General features: G+C 35.1%; 1 protein-coding gene across 1 annotated transcript; it reads left to right on the top strand.

The window, feature by feature from the left end:
• Nucleotides 1–11,258: 11,258 nt before the first annotated feature.
• On the top strand, nt 11,259–12,227 carry LOC122910044 (olfactory receptor 5K1). The gene has a single exon (XM_044254792.1). The coding sequence runs from the start codon at nt 11,259–11,261 to the stop codon at nt 12,225–12,227; it is 969 nt and encodes a 322-aa protein (XP_044110727.1).
• Nucleotides 12,228–16,295: the final 4,068 nt, after the last annotated feature.

Raw genomic sequence — 16,295 nt, forward strand, 5'->3', positions numbered from 1 at the left:
GTGCTGTTTCCTCAGAGATATTTTTCCACTTCCATCTCCTTCATTCTGTTACAAACTGGGGAAGTTAACAGGGAAAGCTCTTTCTTGGTACCAGTAATTTCCCTTTCAAATGTGGCAAGTTTGAGGCATGATTAAAAATTATGGAAATATCCCACAAGCATCAGTCATGTGGAGTAATCATGGCTGTAGATGAAGATTTGGAAGCCAGCAGCATCCAGATGTAAGTTACTAATTTTGAGAGAGAAGAAAGGGTCAGAGATGGAACTTCAAAAAATGTCTCTGTGGAGATGGAAACAGCTTTAAGAACAATAGAATGGTTAAATTTTCAAATATTTTTGAGACATCAAAGAGAAGGAAGGTTCTGGGAATATAATTGGACTCGATGGTCCAATTGGTCACTGGGGAGTGCAGTTCTTACAAAATAATGGGAATGAGATCTGGGTTGCAGACAATTTAAAAGTGTTAATGAAAACAGCAGGTGTAGAATGCTTTTTAAGAAGCGTGGTGCTAAAAATTGAGAGAAATGGAACAAGAACTAAAGAGATGACACTGAGGTCAATTAAGGTTTTCCAAAACAGGGCAGAACTTTGCAGCTTTAGGGAATTTTTTAAAAAAAATTATGATGGGGGTGGCGCGCTTGGGTGGCTCAGTGGGTTGAGCCGCTGCCTTCGGCTCAGGTCATGATCTCAGGGTCCTGGGATGGAGTCCAGCATCAGGCTCTCTGCTCAGCAGGGAGCCAGCTTCTCTCTCTCTCTCTCTCTCTCTCTCTCTCTGCCTGCCTCTCCATCTACTGTCAAATAAATAAATAAAATCTTTAAAAAAAATTATGATGGGGAAGTCTGGTCAGTTGAATCTTTTGATCACTGATTTTTTTTTTTTAAAGGACCACTATTTCCTTGGCTTTTATTACACTACACCAACTCTCCTCCTCTCCTTTTAGCTCCCTCTTATCTCTCTTTTTTTTTTCTCTCCCCAGTCTAGACCCATTCTTTCCAATTGTAACTCCTCAACACATGGCTAATGAGTACTTGGAATGTATATAGTCAGAATTATGACATGCTGTAAGTATAAAAATCACACCAGATTTTGAAGGTTTGGAAGGAAAAGAAGGTAAAATACTTTCTTAATAATTTTATATAGCTTATGTGTTGAAATGTTTCAGATGCATTGAATTAAATAGAATATATATTATTAAAATTATTTTCATACTTTCATAAAGTGGGTCCCCTCCCCACCTCTCCACCTTCCTTTGCACCATTTACCTCAACTCTCTTTGCCTCACCGAACCTCTTTCACTACCTTGAAATTGTCATGCTCCCTCCAGAAATAGGGTCTTTGTGTGTGTTTTTCTTACAACTCACCCACTCTATCTTTTCCTGGAAAATTCTCTTCAGCCTCCAGATTTCAGCTCAGTCATCACTTCTTCAAGGAAATCTTTCCATCACTTCCCCCCACTCTCCGACCCACTATAGGTAATGACAGTGCTGGTGGCACTGGTGATGAGTGACATAACATGTAACATATAAAGAGCACTTGCTAGATTCTGGGAGCTCTCATACTGTTTTAAACATAATTCATTAAATCTTCAAAACTACCTTCTTAGTCCCCATATAATCCATTGTAATATCCATTTTTCTGATGAGGAAATTGAGCCACAGAGAAGATAACTAATTTTCCTGAGATCAGTTAGAAAATGCTATAGCCAGGATTCAAAATTTGGCACTCTGATTCCAAAGCCCATGGGGTTAACTACTATGTTATACTGCCTTTTCAGACAGGGTAAGCTTCTCTATATCACTAATAATCTGATCTTTGCAATAGTTGTAATTTAGAATTAATTTAGGTGATTTTTTGGTTAATATCTGTCTCCCCTAACTTCTTTCCAGTTCTTTTAGGAGAGGGGAGACAGATACCATATCTGCTTTTGTTTATTGCTTAACCATAGTGACTTGCATTGTGGCTGACATAAAGTAGACACACATTATATTAGAATACAATTATACAAAATAAATGTGTCAATATATGAAAGAACAAAGGAAGGAAGGAAAGTAGGAGAGAAGGATGGGTGGATAGGGCAAGTCCCTCTGTATCTCCATTTATGGATTTCTCTGCTGAGCACAATTTAATCCATACTTTCTATTTCTCAATTCCTACATCTCTCTAAGGAAGTCCTGACTTTGACAGCAACAAATTCAGAGACCCTGTCTGGTATATACTGAATGACTTAAGAACTTCTGAGCAGTTAGTTTATTATCAATAGCTGATTCATTCAGTGTTTATTTCAGGCAGAGGATGTCAAAACTGGATCAACCATTAAGTAATCTCCTATAACATAATTATGAGTACCAAGTTCTCTAATTACACCCACACTGCAGCCAGACTGGGAGCTACTTTCTATTCTTCTATTTCTCTTCTATTTCTATTCTATTCCAATACTTCATGAGATTTTATGCCTCTGATACTTTGCTTAACTTTCCCTTTCCAATCTTTCCTGCTGAGAAAATGTCTACATATCTTTCAAAGGCAGGATCAAATGGCCTTTCCTGGGTAATCTATAATAAAATACCCCCTATCATTTTTTGTTATCAATGTGTGTTTCTTATAGAGGTGCCTGGCCTAACTGGAGGATATTTTAATATGATTACTCAGTTGAGGATATGTCTATATTCTTGCAGTTAGGTTTGAAGCTCCCCCTGGAGGGTTGGACATGCAGCGTCAATCACAGGGGAGTTAAATCCTCGGATTAAGAAACTAGGAGTGGCACTCCTACTTGCTCGTTTGTCTCTCACATTTTTACAAATAGATCTCTTGGACATGAGCCATGTCTGAACTTCCAGGTGACTGAGAAAAAGATCTGCCTTTTGGTTTTGGAGATAGGTAAGGAAGTCTTGTTATAGGAAACCATAAATGCAAGATGAGCAACTCACTCATCTAAACCAGATTATCAAGATCAGCAAGCTTCAAACTATCAAAACACCCTGATATGTCACAATCAGTTATGGCATGCATCACAATTAGTTTCTAATAATAAAGTACCATTGTTTAATAGGATTTATATTTTTAAAACATAGCAAGCATAAAATCCAGATTACTTCAGTAATACTTTTCTCATTCCTTTGCATAACAATATACTAGCTTGAATGTGAGAAAATAAAGAGGAATCATACCTAGCCTGCTGGCAATGGCTCATTACTGGAGAAAGCCCAGAGGAGTGTCAACATCATCTCCCAACCTGCTTTCTCAGTTGGGAGAGACTGTTGAGAACTGCTCTTCTAGTTGTATATTAATACACTTTGTTTTCCACCAGTTATCTCCAAGTCAAGTCAAGACATGTACAACTGATCCCTCATAATATCTGTGCTGCAGAGAATCATTTGGGTCAGAGTGAATGGGAGAATTTCTTCTTGTGGCCACCAACAGTTTGGCAACAGTGGTGACTAATTCCTCAGGGAGAAAATGAAAATCTGGAAAAAGGTTGGGAGGCTGTGGAGATTTGCTCCTCCCACATAAAGATTTAATATCTAAAGTATTATTTTATTTGGAAAAAAGACAGTTGTCCTACAGAAAACCTTTTTAACATGCCCAAGCAAATTAAGTCACTCCCATCTGTTCTGAATGTATGATTTATACTATAGATTCTATCACTTTGCATTCTAATTTTTTACATGACTGCCTCTCCAGTAAGGTAAGTCACAGCAAAGAAGAATTTGGTCTTATACTGCTGTGAATTACTATTGCTTATTAGCACTATGCTTGGCATTATAACAAACACTGCCAACTTTTGGTGATGAGTAAAACATGTCTAGAAAAGCAAAACAACATTCATCACATTAATTTGGGTCTTTTTGTTGTATTCACTGTTTTATATATAAAAATCTTAATTTAAAGTTATCTTTATTCCACAGCTGTAATCTTACATTGTACATAAGGGGCACCTTATGTACAATGATTAGGTACCTATATATCAGGTAGGGACCTGATACCAATGTACCAATACCATAGATATCAATGTACCTATGATTAAATTATCACCCTTGCCATATCAATATTTTAAATGTAACATAAAGATTAAAGCAATGAGCCACACAGGGAATTGTTTTTCTGAAACTCGGATTTGGTAGTCTGTCCCTTGACAAATTTATTCAGGGCCTACTAAGTGAAATTCACACTTCCTGATTTGGCATTCTGACCTCCTTATTTTTAGGATACTTCCTGTAATTTCTATATCACTGAATTTTACACCAACCAGGCATTTTGTATGCTGGATAATCTGGTCTAATCTAAAGCAGAAAGTACCAAAGGGCTCTCTCTTGATCACCCTTCTCTCTTCTGCTTTCCCACTCTTCCTTGTTGATCTCACTCAGTTCCAAGGATTTAAATATCCACATGCCAAGGACTCCTAATCTCCAGACTTTTCTTTCATACTCAATTGCCTATTTGACACCTTTGCTTGAATAACTGATATGCATCTCAAACATAACACTGAGAAAATAAAACTCAAAGATTTTTACCTTCACTCCCCACCAAGAAAGTATTTCTGCTCATGTCCTTCAATTGAATAAATGCTACCATCTTCCCCTTAGATGCTCAAGGCAAAATAATCTAGGCATTTTGATTTCTACCTCTTTAACATCCTCACACCTCCCTCTCAAATCTAAATCATCGACAAATCCTATTGACTCATCCCCAAAACACAATCCAAACCCGTCTACATTTCTCCATGTCCATAACTACCATCCTAATTCTGAATTACTGCCATATCCTCCTGGCTGGTCTCCCAGTTCCACTCTCATCCTTCGTTATCCATTTTCTGAGAGATTGATAGAGTCTTTGTCCTAAAGTATAAATAAGGTAATGCCATTTCCCTGCCCGAAAAAACCTTTGGTTTGGTAGGCAGAATAATGACCCACCAAAGAGGTCTTCATCCTAATCTTTGGAAATTGTGAATATGTTACACTATATGCATGGGGGAATTAAATAATCCTGCATTTCCAGGTTGGCCCAATGTAATTTTTTAAATTTAAAAAAAAATTGAAAAGTTGAAAAAAGCAGAAGAGTCAGAGTCAGAGTGATGCAATGTGAAAAAGATTTGGGTGGCGATTTCAGGCTCTGAAAGTCACTCTGAGTCAGAGTGATGCAATGTGAAAAAGATTTGGGTGGCGATTTCAGGCTCTTGGTTCAGGGACCATGAACCAAGAAATGCGTGGAGACTCCAGAAGCTAGAAAAGACAAAGGAATATTCTCCCCTACATCCTCCATAAAGGATATTGACACTAATTTTAGACCAGTGAGACTCATTTAGTACTTCTAACCTCCAGAACTGTAGAATAAATTCCTGTTCTTTTAAAATTACTGAGTTTATGGCAACTTGTTACAGTAACAATAGAAAGCTAATACACTCTCCCAAGGCTTCTCAGTGCACTGAAAATGAAATGCAAACTCTATATTCTATGTTACAATCTCTACAAGATCAATTTTTCAATCCCATTACCATCCACTTTAATCTGGCTTTTATGGGTTCTTCAAACATGTAAATCTTATTTCTGCCTTAAGGAATTTTCAGTACTTCCTCTGTTCCTATCATGCTCTTTTCCAGACTGCAATGTCTGGCTTCTCACTACTCAGGTCTCAGATAACTGCTAACTTTTTCCCATAGAGCTTTTCAAACAATCTGATCTAAAGTAACTCCTAGACAGTTTCTCTCACACTATGCGATTTTATTCTCAGCGTAGCACTAATTTTTGCTATTTTTCTCATTTCTGTATATATAGTCTCCCCCACTGTCCTCTTAGAATGTAAACTCCATGAGAACAGAGTCTATAATTGTGATGGCACATAGTAGGCACTAAAAGTATTTGTCACATGAATGTATGAATAAATGGAGCAATAAATGCCCCCTGACGTTTGTGGTACTAAACATAAAGGTTTTCCAAAAGTTTTAAGCAAGCATAAAAATTTTTATAAATTTGCAAGAAAAAAGTAGAATAACAATAAGCTGCACAATTCTTTTCTCTGACTCCATGAATCTTTCATTGACCCCACATTATTTCATGGGTTAAGAATGGAATAGTGGGTTGAATTGTTGGCTCAGTCTGTTAAGTGTCTGCCTTTGGCTCAACTCAAGATCCGAGGATCCTAGGATTGAGCCCCACGTTTGGCTCCCTGCTCAGTGGGGAGTCTGCCTGTCTCTCTGCCTCTCCCCCCATTCTTGTGCTCTCTCTCTCTCTCTCTCAAATAAATAAACAAATCCCTTAAAAAAAAAAAAAGACTGGAATAGTAAGCTAGAAGCATCATTTATCATTCTTCATAGTTCCTTTGGTAGAGACTCTTTCCCATCATTTCTTACCAAGCTCTTACTACAGGAGGAAGTTTCCCCATTCTGCCATACTGGCACACACTTAGTCCTACATTGTCAGAGAAATGCGGTCCTCACCTGAAACAATCACATTGCTCTAGAATTTAAATTCTGAGGGGTGGGATTTTTTTTTTCTTCTTTGTTCTTTGCTGTGTTCTTAGGGTATATCTCAGATATATACATGACCCTGATATTAGTGAGGTTGTAAACAAGTGGAGAGAAGCCAGAGTTAACCTATGAAATGCTAGGGGACAGTACAAGGCAAATACTGTTACCTGGTTGGTATTTTATGGGTAACAAGAGCTTAGGAGGTTGGGAAGAAAACAAAGAAGTTTATCATAGGAAAGCTATATGGACATTGGTCTGAAGATTAAAAGGAGATGGGATTTTCATAGATGAAAGAAAATGGTGGACATAATACAGATGAGGCAAAAGGCACAAAATGAAGAATGAAAGTGACTTACTCACTTTCATTGAAGAGAAGAGCTTGGCATAGGAATAGCACACAGGGAGAGTGGAATATAAAGAGAGAAAACAAGCTCAAATGATGAAAAATTAGGACAATCGAGATAAATAATTAACCAAACAAATTGAGATTGAGGTTGATGGACAATAGAGATTCATTACACTATAAATGATAGGAGAGTCCTAAATAAGGGAGTAGTTTGAGGACAGGAGTTTTTTGAGAAGCTGCTTCTGGATTTGCAAGAAAAAATTAAAGTCCATTCTAGTAACTAAGATGTAAGATTAAACACATTATGAATATATTTTCAAAGGAAGATTCTAGAAGTTGTATATTGGTTTTTTTAAAAGGTGGGAAAGGTGTTACTTTATGACTCCTGTTCACACCACACCTTCTTCTCTTTGTGGCAACAAATCTTAGCTTTCACTTCTTCTATGATCCTTTACTGACCAATCCAGTGGGAATTTTTTTCTTTCCACTTAGAATTCTATTTTCAGATTGATGAAAGGTATAAATATTATAAATGCAAGTAAATTAAAATCCAAACACAGCCCTTAAAATTTGTTTGGAAATGGGCATTTGATTTATTCTCCAGGTCTCAAAGGATACATTTAATTATTCCCATTCAGTGTGTCTGTAATGTTTAAAAAATTAGGTCTCTTAGGCTATACTTGATGCCAATGCCAAGTAAATCCCTTCAGAATTATTTAAATTTTTAAACCATTCTCTATCAATGACATAAATATTATCACTGACCTTTTGGTAGAAATATTTTACCAAACATTCAGAATGATAGAGTTTTATTTCTGGATCTACTTTAAAAATCAGCACCAGACAACCAACTAGTTTTTCTAAAACTCTTAACAGGGAAACAGGTGAGTGAGTATTTAAAATCTGTTTTAGTTTTTTTGTTTTATTTTGTTTGATTTGGTTTTTTGGAAATATTAACCTCCAGAAACAATTCTTTAAATTCTTTAAGGTTTTTTTGGTTGCAATTCTTATTTTTCAATCTTTACTTTAGTGTAAATTCTATTGTGTAAGAATTATACAAATAGCTATAACTCATTTACATCACTCCTGAATTTAAGAGAAGCCTAAATTTACCAAAAATAAACAAGTAAAGGTATACTTTTATAGTAATAACAGAAAACATTAACAGTATTTTTGAAACTTCTTTAATATGGTTTGCAATGTAACTTATAACTTAACAGATTAAATAGATTATTATTCTGTATAATGAAATGGTGCTTAAACTGTTTGTGTTGGACATTCCCTACATATTAAACAAATTCTGTAAGAAAGAAGTATATAGTTAACCCTTGAACAATGTAGGTACTAAGGATGCTGACCCCATGTATAACTGAAAATTCACATATAATTTTTGACCCCTAAATCTTAACCACCAATAATTGTAGTTAACCAGAACTATTCACTGGTAGCCTTTTTGACAACATAAACAGTTGATTAGCACATATTTTGTGTTATACTGTATTCTCACAATAAAGCTAACTAGAGAAAAGAAAATTCTACTAGGAAAATCATAAAGAAGAGAAAATGCATTTACAATTTGAAAAAAAAAATCCAAGTTTAAGTGGACCTGCATAGTTCAAGTTTGTGTTGTTCAAGGATCAGCTATAATTTTAAGCCATTCTTTTAATATCTTGATGTAATTTGAGGGAACTTTCCAGTTTCCCTTTTGATTCTTAGAGAAATAAAAATATCAATGTAAAACTTACTTCTGTCTGACTAATTATAATCAACCAGGAAAACTGAAGGAAATCTTACTGTTTTATGTAACTTTAAGCTGGCAAGTGTAAGGCATTAAATGAAAAAAGTTATTCAAATTATATAGATATAAAATATTCATTTTTAGACTTCAGGTTGCCAACAGTAAGCCATTTTAATGAAAAACTAATTAAAATATAAAGACCTCAAGTGTTTTGTTTTTAAATATTGCTCCTAAAGGAATCAATCCAAAATAGTCTGAGAATTAAAAGTTAATAATATTTTCAGGAAGACAAAAGGGAAAATATCTGCTTACATCTCTCCAAAATGCCTTTCCTCAGTTCCTGGAATACAAAGTATGGTTATGGTCAATGAATATGCAGAAAACTGTCAATGTGGAAATGTCCAGAGGATCAGGTGACCTTCTAAGAAAGTATTAGCACAGAGAAGTCATTTAGTAAATACCAGGTCAATGAACAGATGATTCTTGAATTCACTTAAACAAGCCTGCTTCTCCCTCTCCCTCTGCCTGCCCCTCCCCCTGCTTTTGCTCTCTCTTTCTCTCTCTCTGTCAAATAAAAAAATAAAAATTTAAAAATTTTATATATTCTGATTATAAAAGCAAAATTTATTGCAGAAAATTTGAAATAGAGGAAAACATAAAGAAAAAAGTGACCTATAATTCTCATTACACAGAGAAAACCAGTATTAACATTTTGATGTGTTTCTGTGCTGCCTTTCCTTTACATTCATAGTAAGTATTTATTTGGAAAATTAGGATTATTCTGTATATGAACATTATATTTTATTTTTCACATGTTTTATTATGTCTCTTTTATCACTAAATGAAGTATTAAATAATGATTGCACAATATACCATCACATGAATGATTCATACTTAATCATACTGAGCAAATGTTTACCATTTAGATGTTTTTAATTTTTCACTATTATAAATTACTTTATAATGGACACCATTATATGTAAGTCTTTATCTGAGGTTTTAATTCTTTTTTGTGAGATTTGTAGTTACTTGTCACAGGGTATGAACAGTTAAATTATTACCAAATTATTTTCCAATGATTATACCAGTTTATACTTCTACTAAGCATGCATTTGAGTTCCCATCTCACTGTATTTTAGACAACACTATAAATTGTTGTTTCTTTTTTAAAAAATTCAATTTTGATAAGCAAAGTAAATTTGTCCTCATAACTTCAAATGATGTCTCTCTGATTAGTAGTGAAAACAATTTCTTTTATTTTTTAAATTATATTTCCTTTGAGATTTTTCTGTTCCTTTCCTTTATCTTTTATCTAGTGATTATTCCTGCTGATTTCTTTTTTTTTTAAGATTTTATTTATTTATTTGACAGAGAGAGATCACGAGTAGGTAGAAAGACAGGCAGAGGGAGAGAGGAGGAAGCAGGCTCCCCGCTGAGCAGAGAGCCCAATGCGGGATTCGATCCCAGGACCCTGAGATTATGACCTAAGCCGAAGGCAGAGGCTTAACCCACTGAGCCACCCAGGCGCCCCATTCCTGCTGATTTCTATAAGCTATTTCTAGAAAAAACTATAGAAACATTATATTTATTGCAATAATTTGCCAGTTTGCATTTGACACTTGATTTTACTCATGATGTTTTTGACATATAGTTAAATAATTAAATTTATCAATTTTTAACCCTCATGATTTCTCCAATTTCTTCTGATAGCATTTAAATTTCTCATGCATATATAAAAAATTTACATTGCATGCATAAATAGTATTATAAATAACCTGAAATATTAAGAATTTGCAAGTGAAAATAGTCTTTTAAAAAATTTTTATGGTGATAAATACACAAAATAAAATTTTACTCATATTTTAGTATATAGTTTAGTGGTATTAAGTACACTTATATTTTTTGTAACCATCATCACTGTTTCCAGAATTCTTTTATCATACCAAAATGAAACTCCACACATATTAAACAATAACCACCCATTTCCTTCCTCATGCTGACAACTATCATTTTACTTTCTCTCCCTATGAATTCGACTTTAATTCATGTAAGTAAGACTTTAATTCATGCAACATTTGTCCTTTTGTGTCTAATTTATTTCACTTAGCATGACATCGTCAAGTTTCATCCATGTTTTAACATGTGTCAGAATTTCATTCTTTCTTAAAGTTGAATAATGTTTCATTGTAGGTATACGCCACATTTTGTTCATCCATTCACTCATCAATGGACATTTGGGTTGTTCCCACCTTTCATTATTGTGAATAATTCTGCTTTGAACATGAGTGTAGGAAATAGTTTTTTCAATATCATTGTTAATCAGTGCATATATAGTCACTGAAATTGTTTGAGAACACTGATGCTAATTGCCGGCACTAAAATTATAAATCAGTCTTACCTAACCCATATAGAGAAGTTGTTTGTACTGAATATTTCTCTTAAGACCTCGTAAGCCATCCCTGTGCATATAATCTGTTATTTTTCTTGAAAATATGCTGGAAGAATGTTAAAAGAGTAGCTACATAGGTAATAGCTTCAGGAGATAGATATTACCCCAGATTTGGGCATGTGCCATGTCCACATAAACTATGAAAGCTTTGGAAAATATGCTCCTTGTCCTTCTAAACCAGTGAGTTTAGCAATCAAATTGGACATATTATAAATTAGTACCTCATTTATCCACAATTTTTTTCTCAACAGAGAAGTCAGGAATGACTGAAGAAAATCATACCATGAAAAGTGAGTTTATCCTCACAGGATTTACAGATAACCCAGAGTTGAAGACCCTTCTGTTTGTGGTGTTCTTTGTCATCTATCTGATTACCATGATGGGGAATCTAGGCCTGGTGATACTTATTGCAAAAAAGCATCACCTTCACACACCAATGTACATCTTTCTGGGCAATTTGGCTATTGTGGATTCTTGCTGCGCCTGTGCCATTACTCCTAAGATGTTAGGGAACTTCTTTTCTGAGAACAGAGTGGTTTCCCTCTATGAATGCATGGCACAATTTTATTTTCTTTGCACTGTTGAAACTGCAGATTGCTTTCTCCTGGCAGCAATGGCCTATGATCGCTATGTGGCCATATGCAGTCCACTGCAGTACCACACCATGATGTCAAAGAAACTCTGCATTCAGATGACCACAGGAGCCTACATAGCTGGAAACCTGCATTCCATGATTCATGTAGGGTTTCTGTTTAGGTTAGCTTTCTGTGGATCTAATCACATTAACCACTTTTATTGTGATATTCTTCCTTTATACAGACTCTCCTGTGTTGACCCTTATATCAATGAACTAGTACTATTTGTCTTTTCAGGCTCAATTCAAGTCTTCACCATAGGCAGTGTCTTAATATCTTACTTCTACATTCTCTTTACTATTTTCAAAATGAAATCCAAAGAAGGAAGGGTCAAAGCCTTTTCTACCTGTGCATCCCACTTTTTATCCGTTTCATTATTCTATGGATCTCTTTTTTTCATGTACATTAGACCAAATTTGCTTGAAGAAGATGATAGGGATATTCCAGCTGCGATTTTGTTTACAATAGTAGTTCCTTTACTAAATCCTTTCATCTATAGTCTAAGAAATAAGGAAGTAATAACTGTCTTGAGAAAAATTCTGAAGAAAAAAAGATCTCGTGAAAGTTGGAAACAAATGACATCTACTATAACTTAATGATTTAAAGGTGGAAAATACTTCCAAGTGAAATTACAGAGAAAAATGCACAAATTATATGTAAAATATTAAAATATATAATAATAAAATCAATTTAGAAAGCAATACATATGGGAGAAAATATACAGGAAAGAGAGAACTGCTAAATCTTAACTCAAAGTAACAAAAATCAAAACCAAATTTGTAATTTATTCAAGAAAGAGCTTCAAATGTTGCCAAGTTCATGAATAGTTTCAGCATGAGGGATTGGGATTATCAGCCTCCAAAAGGAAAACAATATCAGTTGCACACATAAAGGAGAATTCTGTTTAACATTTACAGGCAGTTTACCTTAATAGCATGGAGTATGAGCACTCCAGTTAGGATGAAAGACCTTAGGGACATGTGAACCTTCAACCAATGAAATCACTCACAACCGTGAGAGACAAAGTTGAAGCAAGTAAATTTTGAGGAAGTAGTCTTAATAGCATTGTGGAGGACACTATAGTTAGGATAAATGTAGTAAGAAAATGAAACTATCAAATAAAAGTGAGTATTATATTTCCAAGTTAAAGTTCCAAAAGAGTTAAATAATATAAAATAAACACAGAATGTCAACTTCAGGAGTAGTTATCTTCAGAAAGAGTTATTTATTCCTATATGTACACTCATAAAGATGTGTAACACAAAGTTCATATAAGATTTGAGAGCTTCCATTCTCATTGAGCTACATTCAACATATCTAACCTCCTTGAGAGATGAGGAAAGGGCTCAATAATGAGGGCAATACTGTATCATATACAGACATGAAGTTATGATTGTTGAACTGTGGGTAGGGCTTATCTACAATAATTCCTTTTTTTTCCTTTTCACCATTGCAAAACCTGAAGTTGTGGAATGTAGGTTAAATTAAGTGATTTTATCTATTTATTTTTTAGAATTAAATGATTTTAATGTCAAAATTAAAGAACTACTTTTTGTTTATTTATTCAACACAGATTTATTGAGACTTTGCTGTGTAGAAACACTACTCTGGGATAAATCAGGTACCAAAATACAAGCTTTTCCATCTTCTTAAGTAATAGAACACTGTCATGATTTTAATGACTAATTTCTGGATTAAGGAGGACCCATATCAAAAAGAAAAATTTCCCCTTCTATCTCTTCTTTTGATGCTCTGAGGTCACATCTAAATTCCCAAAAGGCAATTGATGGGTTACAGCTCTGGCCCAGGCTAGCCAGCCACTAAAGCTGACTTCACATGGAAAATTAAGAGGTTAAATCCATTTAGAAAAATTTGTGGGAACATAGATGCAATATTTCCAATCCCCCAACTCATGAATACAAACTTATAATCACTTTGTTTCCATTTGTGACTTCCAAAAAAAATCTAATCTAGCTAATGCCATATAACTAGACATTTTAAGATTTGAAATTGAGACATTTCAAGATCTTTCTTGGTTGTTTCTAATTTATTTTCTTAAAATACTTCATTTACTTATTTATTTTAGAGACAGAACACAAAAGTGAGAGGAGGAGAAGAGGCAGAGGGGGAAAGAATCCCAAGCAGGCTCCACACTGATTTGGGAGCCCAACTCAGGACTCCATCTCCTGACCCTAAAATCACAGCCTGAGCCCAAACCAAGAGTCAGAGCTCAATTGACTGAGACCCAGGTGTCCCTTATGGTTTCTAATTTAAACCCCATCAATTTAAGCTTTACCCAACCCTACCACCGCCCTTCTTTGAGTGCATCTAAATGTATAGGTACTTGTCTGATATGTCATTAAAGACAGGTGTCATGTTACAGTTTGAGCTTTGCCCGTCCTATATCCCTTTGAGATGTTTGATCTTTGACTTTCTGGTTATCTCTTGATTCCACTTTCAGTTTTTATTTCTGTGTTCATATCTAGTCCCCATGCTAGATGTGGAAATATGATTTCACCTAAACCTTTACTTTTTTTTTTTTTTTTTTTTTGGTACATCTGTTCATTCATTTTAATAAAGTGGAGGGATAGCACGCTGCAGGAGCCCTTGGAGAACCCTGGAGTTCTTTTTTTATTTGTTTGTTTTAATTTATTTTTTATTTTCAGCTTAACAGTATTCATTATTTTTGTGCCACACCCAGTGCTCCATGCAATCCGTGCCCTCTCTAATACTCACCACCTGGTACCCCGACCTCCCACCCCCGCCCCTTTAAAACCCTCAGATTGTTTTTCAGAGTCCATAGTCTCTCATGGTTCACGTCCCCTTCCAATTTCCCCTAACTCCCTTCTCCTCTCTAACTCCCCATGTCCTCCATGCTATTTGTTATGCTCCACAAATAAGTGAAACCATATGATAATTGACTCTCTCTGCTTGACTTATTTCACTCAGCATAATCTCTTCCAGTCCCGTCCATGTTGCTACAAAAGTTGGGTATTCATCCTTTCTGATGGAGGCATAATACTCCATAGTGTATATGGACCACATCTTCCTTATCCATTCGTCTATTGAAGGGCATCTTGGTTCTTTCCACAGTTTGGCAACCGTGGCCATTGCTGCTATAAACATTGGGGTACAGATGGCTCTTCTTTTCACTACATCTGTATCTTTGGGGTAAATATCCAGTAGTGCAATGGCAGGGTCATAGGGAAGTTCTATTTCACAAGTCTTCTGTCAAGTCTGCTGGCTCAGTCTCTCTTGTTTTCTCCCTCTGCTAATTTCTGAGTAATTTCTCTTGACCTCCCTGTCTAGGATATTTAAGAGTTGGGGGAAATTGGAAGGGGAAGTGAACCAGGAGAGACTATGGACTCTGAAAAACAGTCTGAGGGGTTTGAAGCGGCAGGGGGTAGAGGTTGGGGAAACCAGGTGGTGGGTATTAGAGAGCGCACGGATTGCATGGAGCACTGGGTGTGGTGCAAAAACAATGAATACTGTTATGCTGAAAATAAAAAAAAAATTATTCTTCCTATCAGAAAAAAAAATCATTATTTCATGTACTTAACCTTACATATTGTTATAGGACAATTCTATCTTAATAAAGCTAGAAAAAAAACCCACAAATCACAAAAAAAAAAAAAGAAGATGGAAAAACTGGTATTTGGATAATTGATATACCCCAGCACCTAGCTAAAGGAAAGGTCCACAAGAAGACTGAAGGGCACCATTTTTACACTTCTGATGATGCTCATCAGTATGGGTTTAGTGTAAGATTTTGAAAACTATCATGGGTCCCTCTGGAAAGTTCCTCTTGCCATATTTCTCCAAAATTCAATGGGCATTTGATTGTCTTTCCATCTCATTCCCAGAACACCCCCCAGGAATGTAAGTTACAGAATACCATCTCAGCAAACACTAGGTATTTCCTTATGACTTTCCTTTAATCCCCCAACTCACTACATCTACATTTCTAGGGTAATACCTAGCTCTTACCTTATCATAAATGCTTCCCAAATCTAAGTTTATGAAGTAAATTTATACTTTGGAACAGTCCTTAAAAACGAGGTTTTAAAAATTTTTTAAAATAAAATAAATAAACAACAACAAAAAATGAGGTTTTCTCAGTCTATTCCTTCTGTCTGGATTTTCAGTTATGCTTTGGAAAAAAAGCAAGTGAGATTGACATTTTTGTGCTCTGATCTTTCTCTAAGCAATAAATCTGAACTGCACAAGCTACTGTCTGAAATGTCAGAATTGATTACTGGACAGGATTGAATCACAGACTGTTTTCACATAAGTACTGCTGGATATAGGAAGAAAAGTTTCATAAAATTAATCCTTTTAAAATCTTGACCAATATTCCACAGTAAGTGGAGAAAAGAGATTTGTTTGTCACATTATTTTGAAAAACAAAACAAACGTATGGAAATTAGTATGCTATCTTACACTTAACCAAAATTTAGTTATAATCACAAATGTGTACAAATTTGGCAAACAATGAGTTAAGTGTCAAGTATTTTTCTTGGCCTTATTTTCCAGAAGAATAAAGTGTGATAACTAGATACAACCTTTACTTAACTTTTGAATTGAAGGAGTGATAATAGTGAATACTAATAATGGGACAATTTTGTAAAATGTCCAAAGTCTCCACCAATTTTCCCACGTGTCCC

The sequence above is a fragment of the Neovison vison genome, chromosome 6 (assembly GCF_020171115.1).
Source record: "Neovison vison isolate M4711 chromosome 6, ASM_NN_V1, whole genome shotgun sequence".
Taxonomy (NCBI): Eukaryota; Metazoa; Chordata; class Mammalia; order Carnivora; family Mustelidae; genus Neogale; species Neogale vison.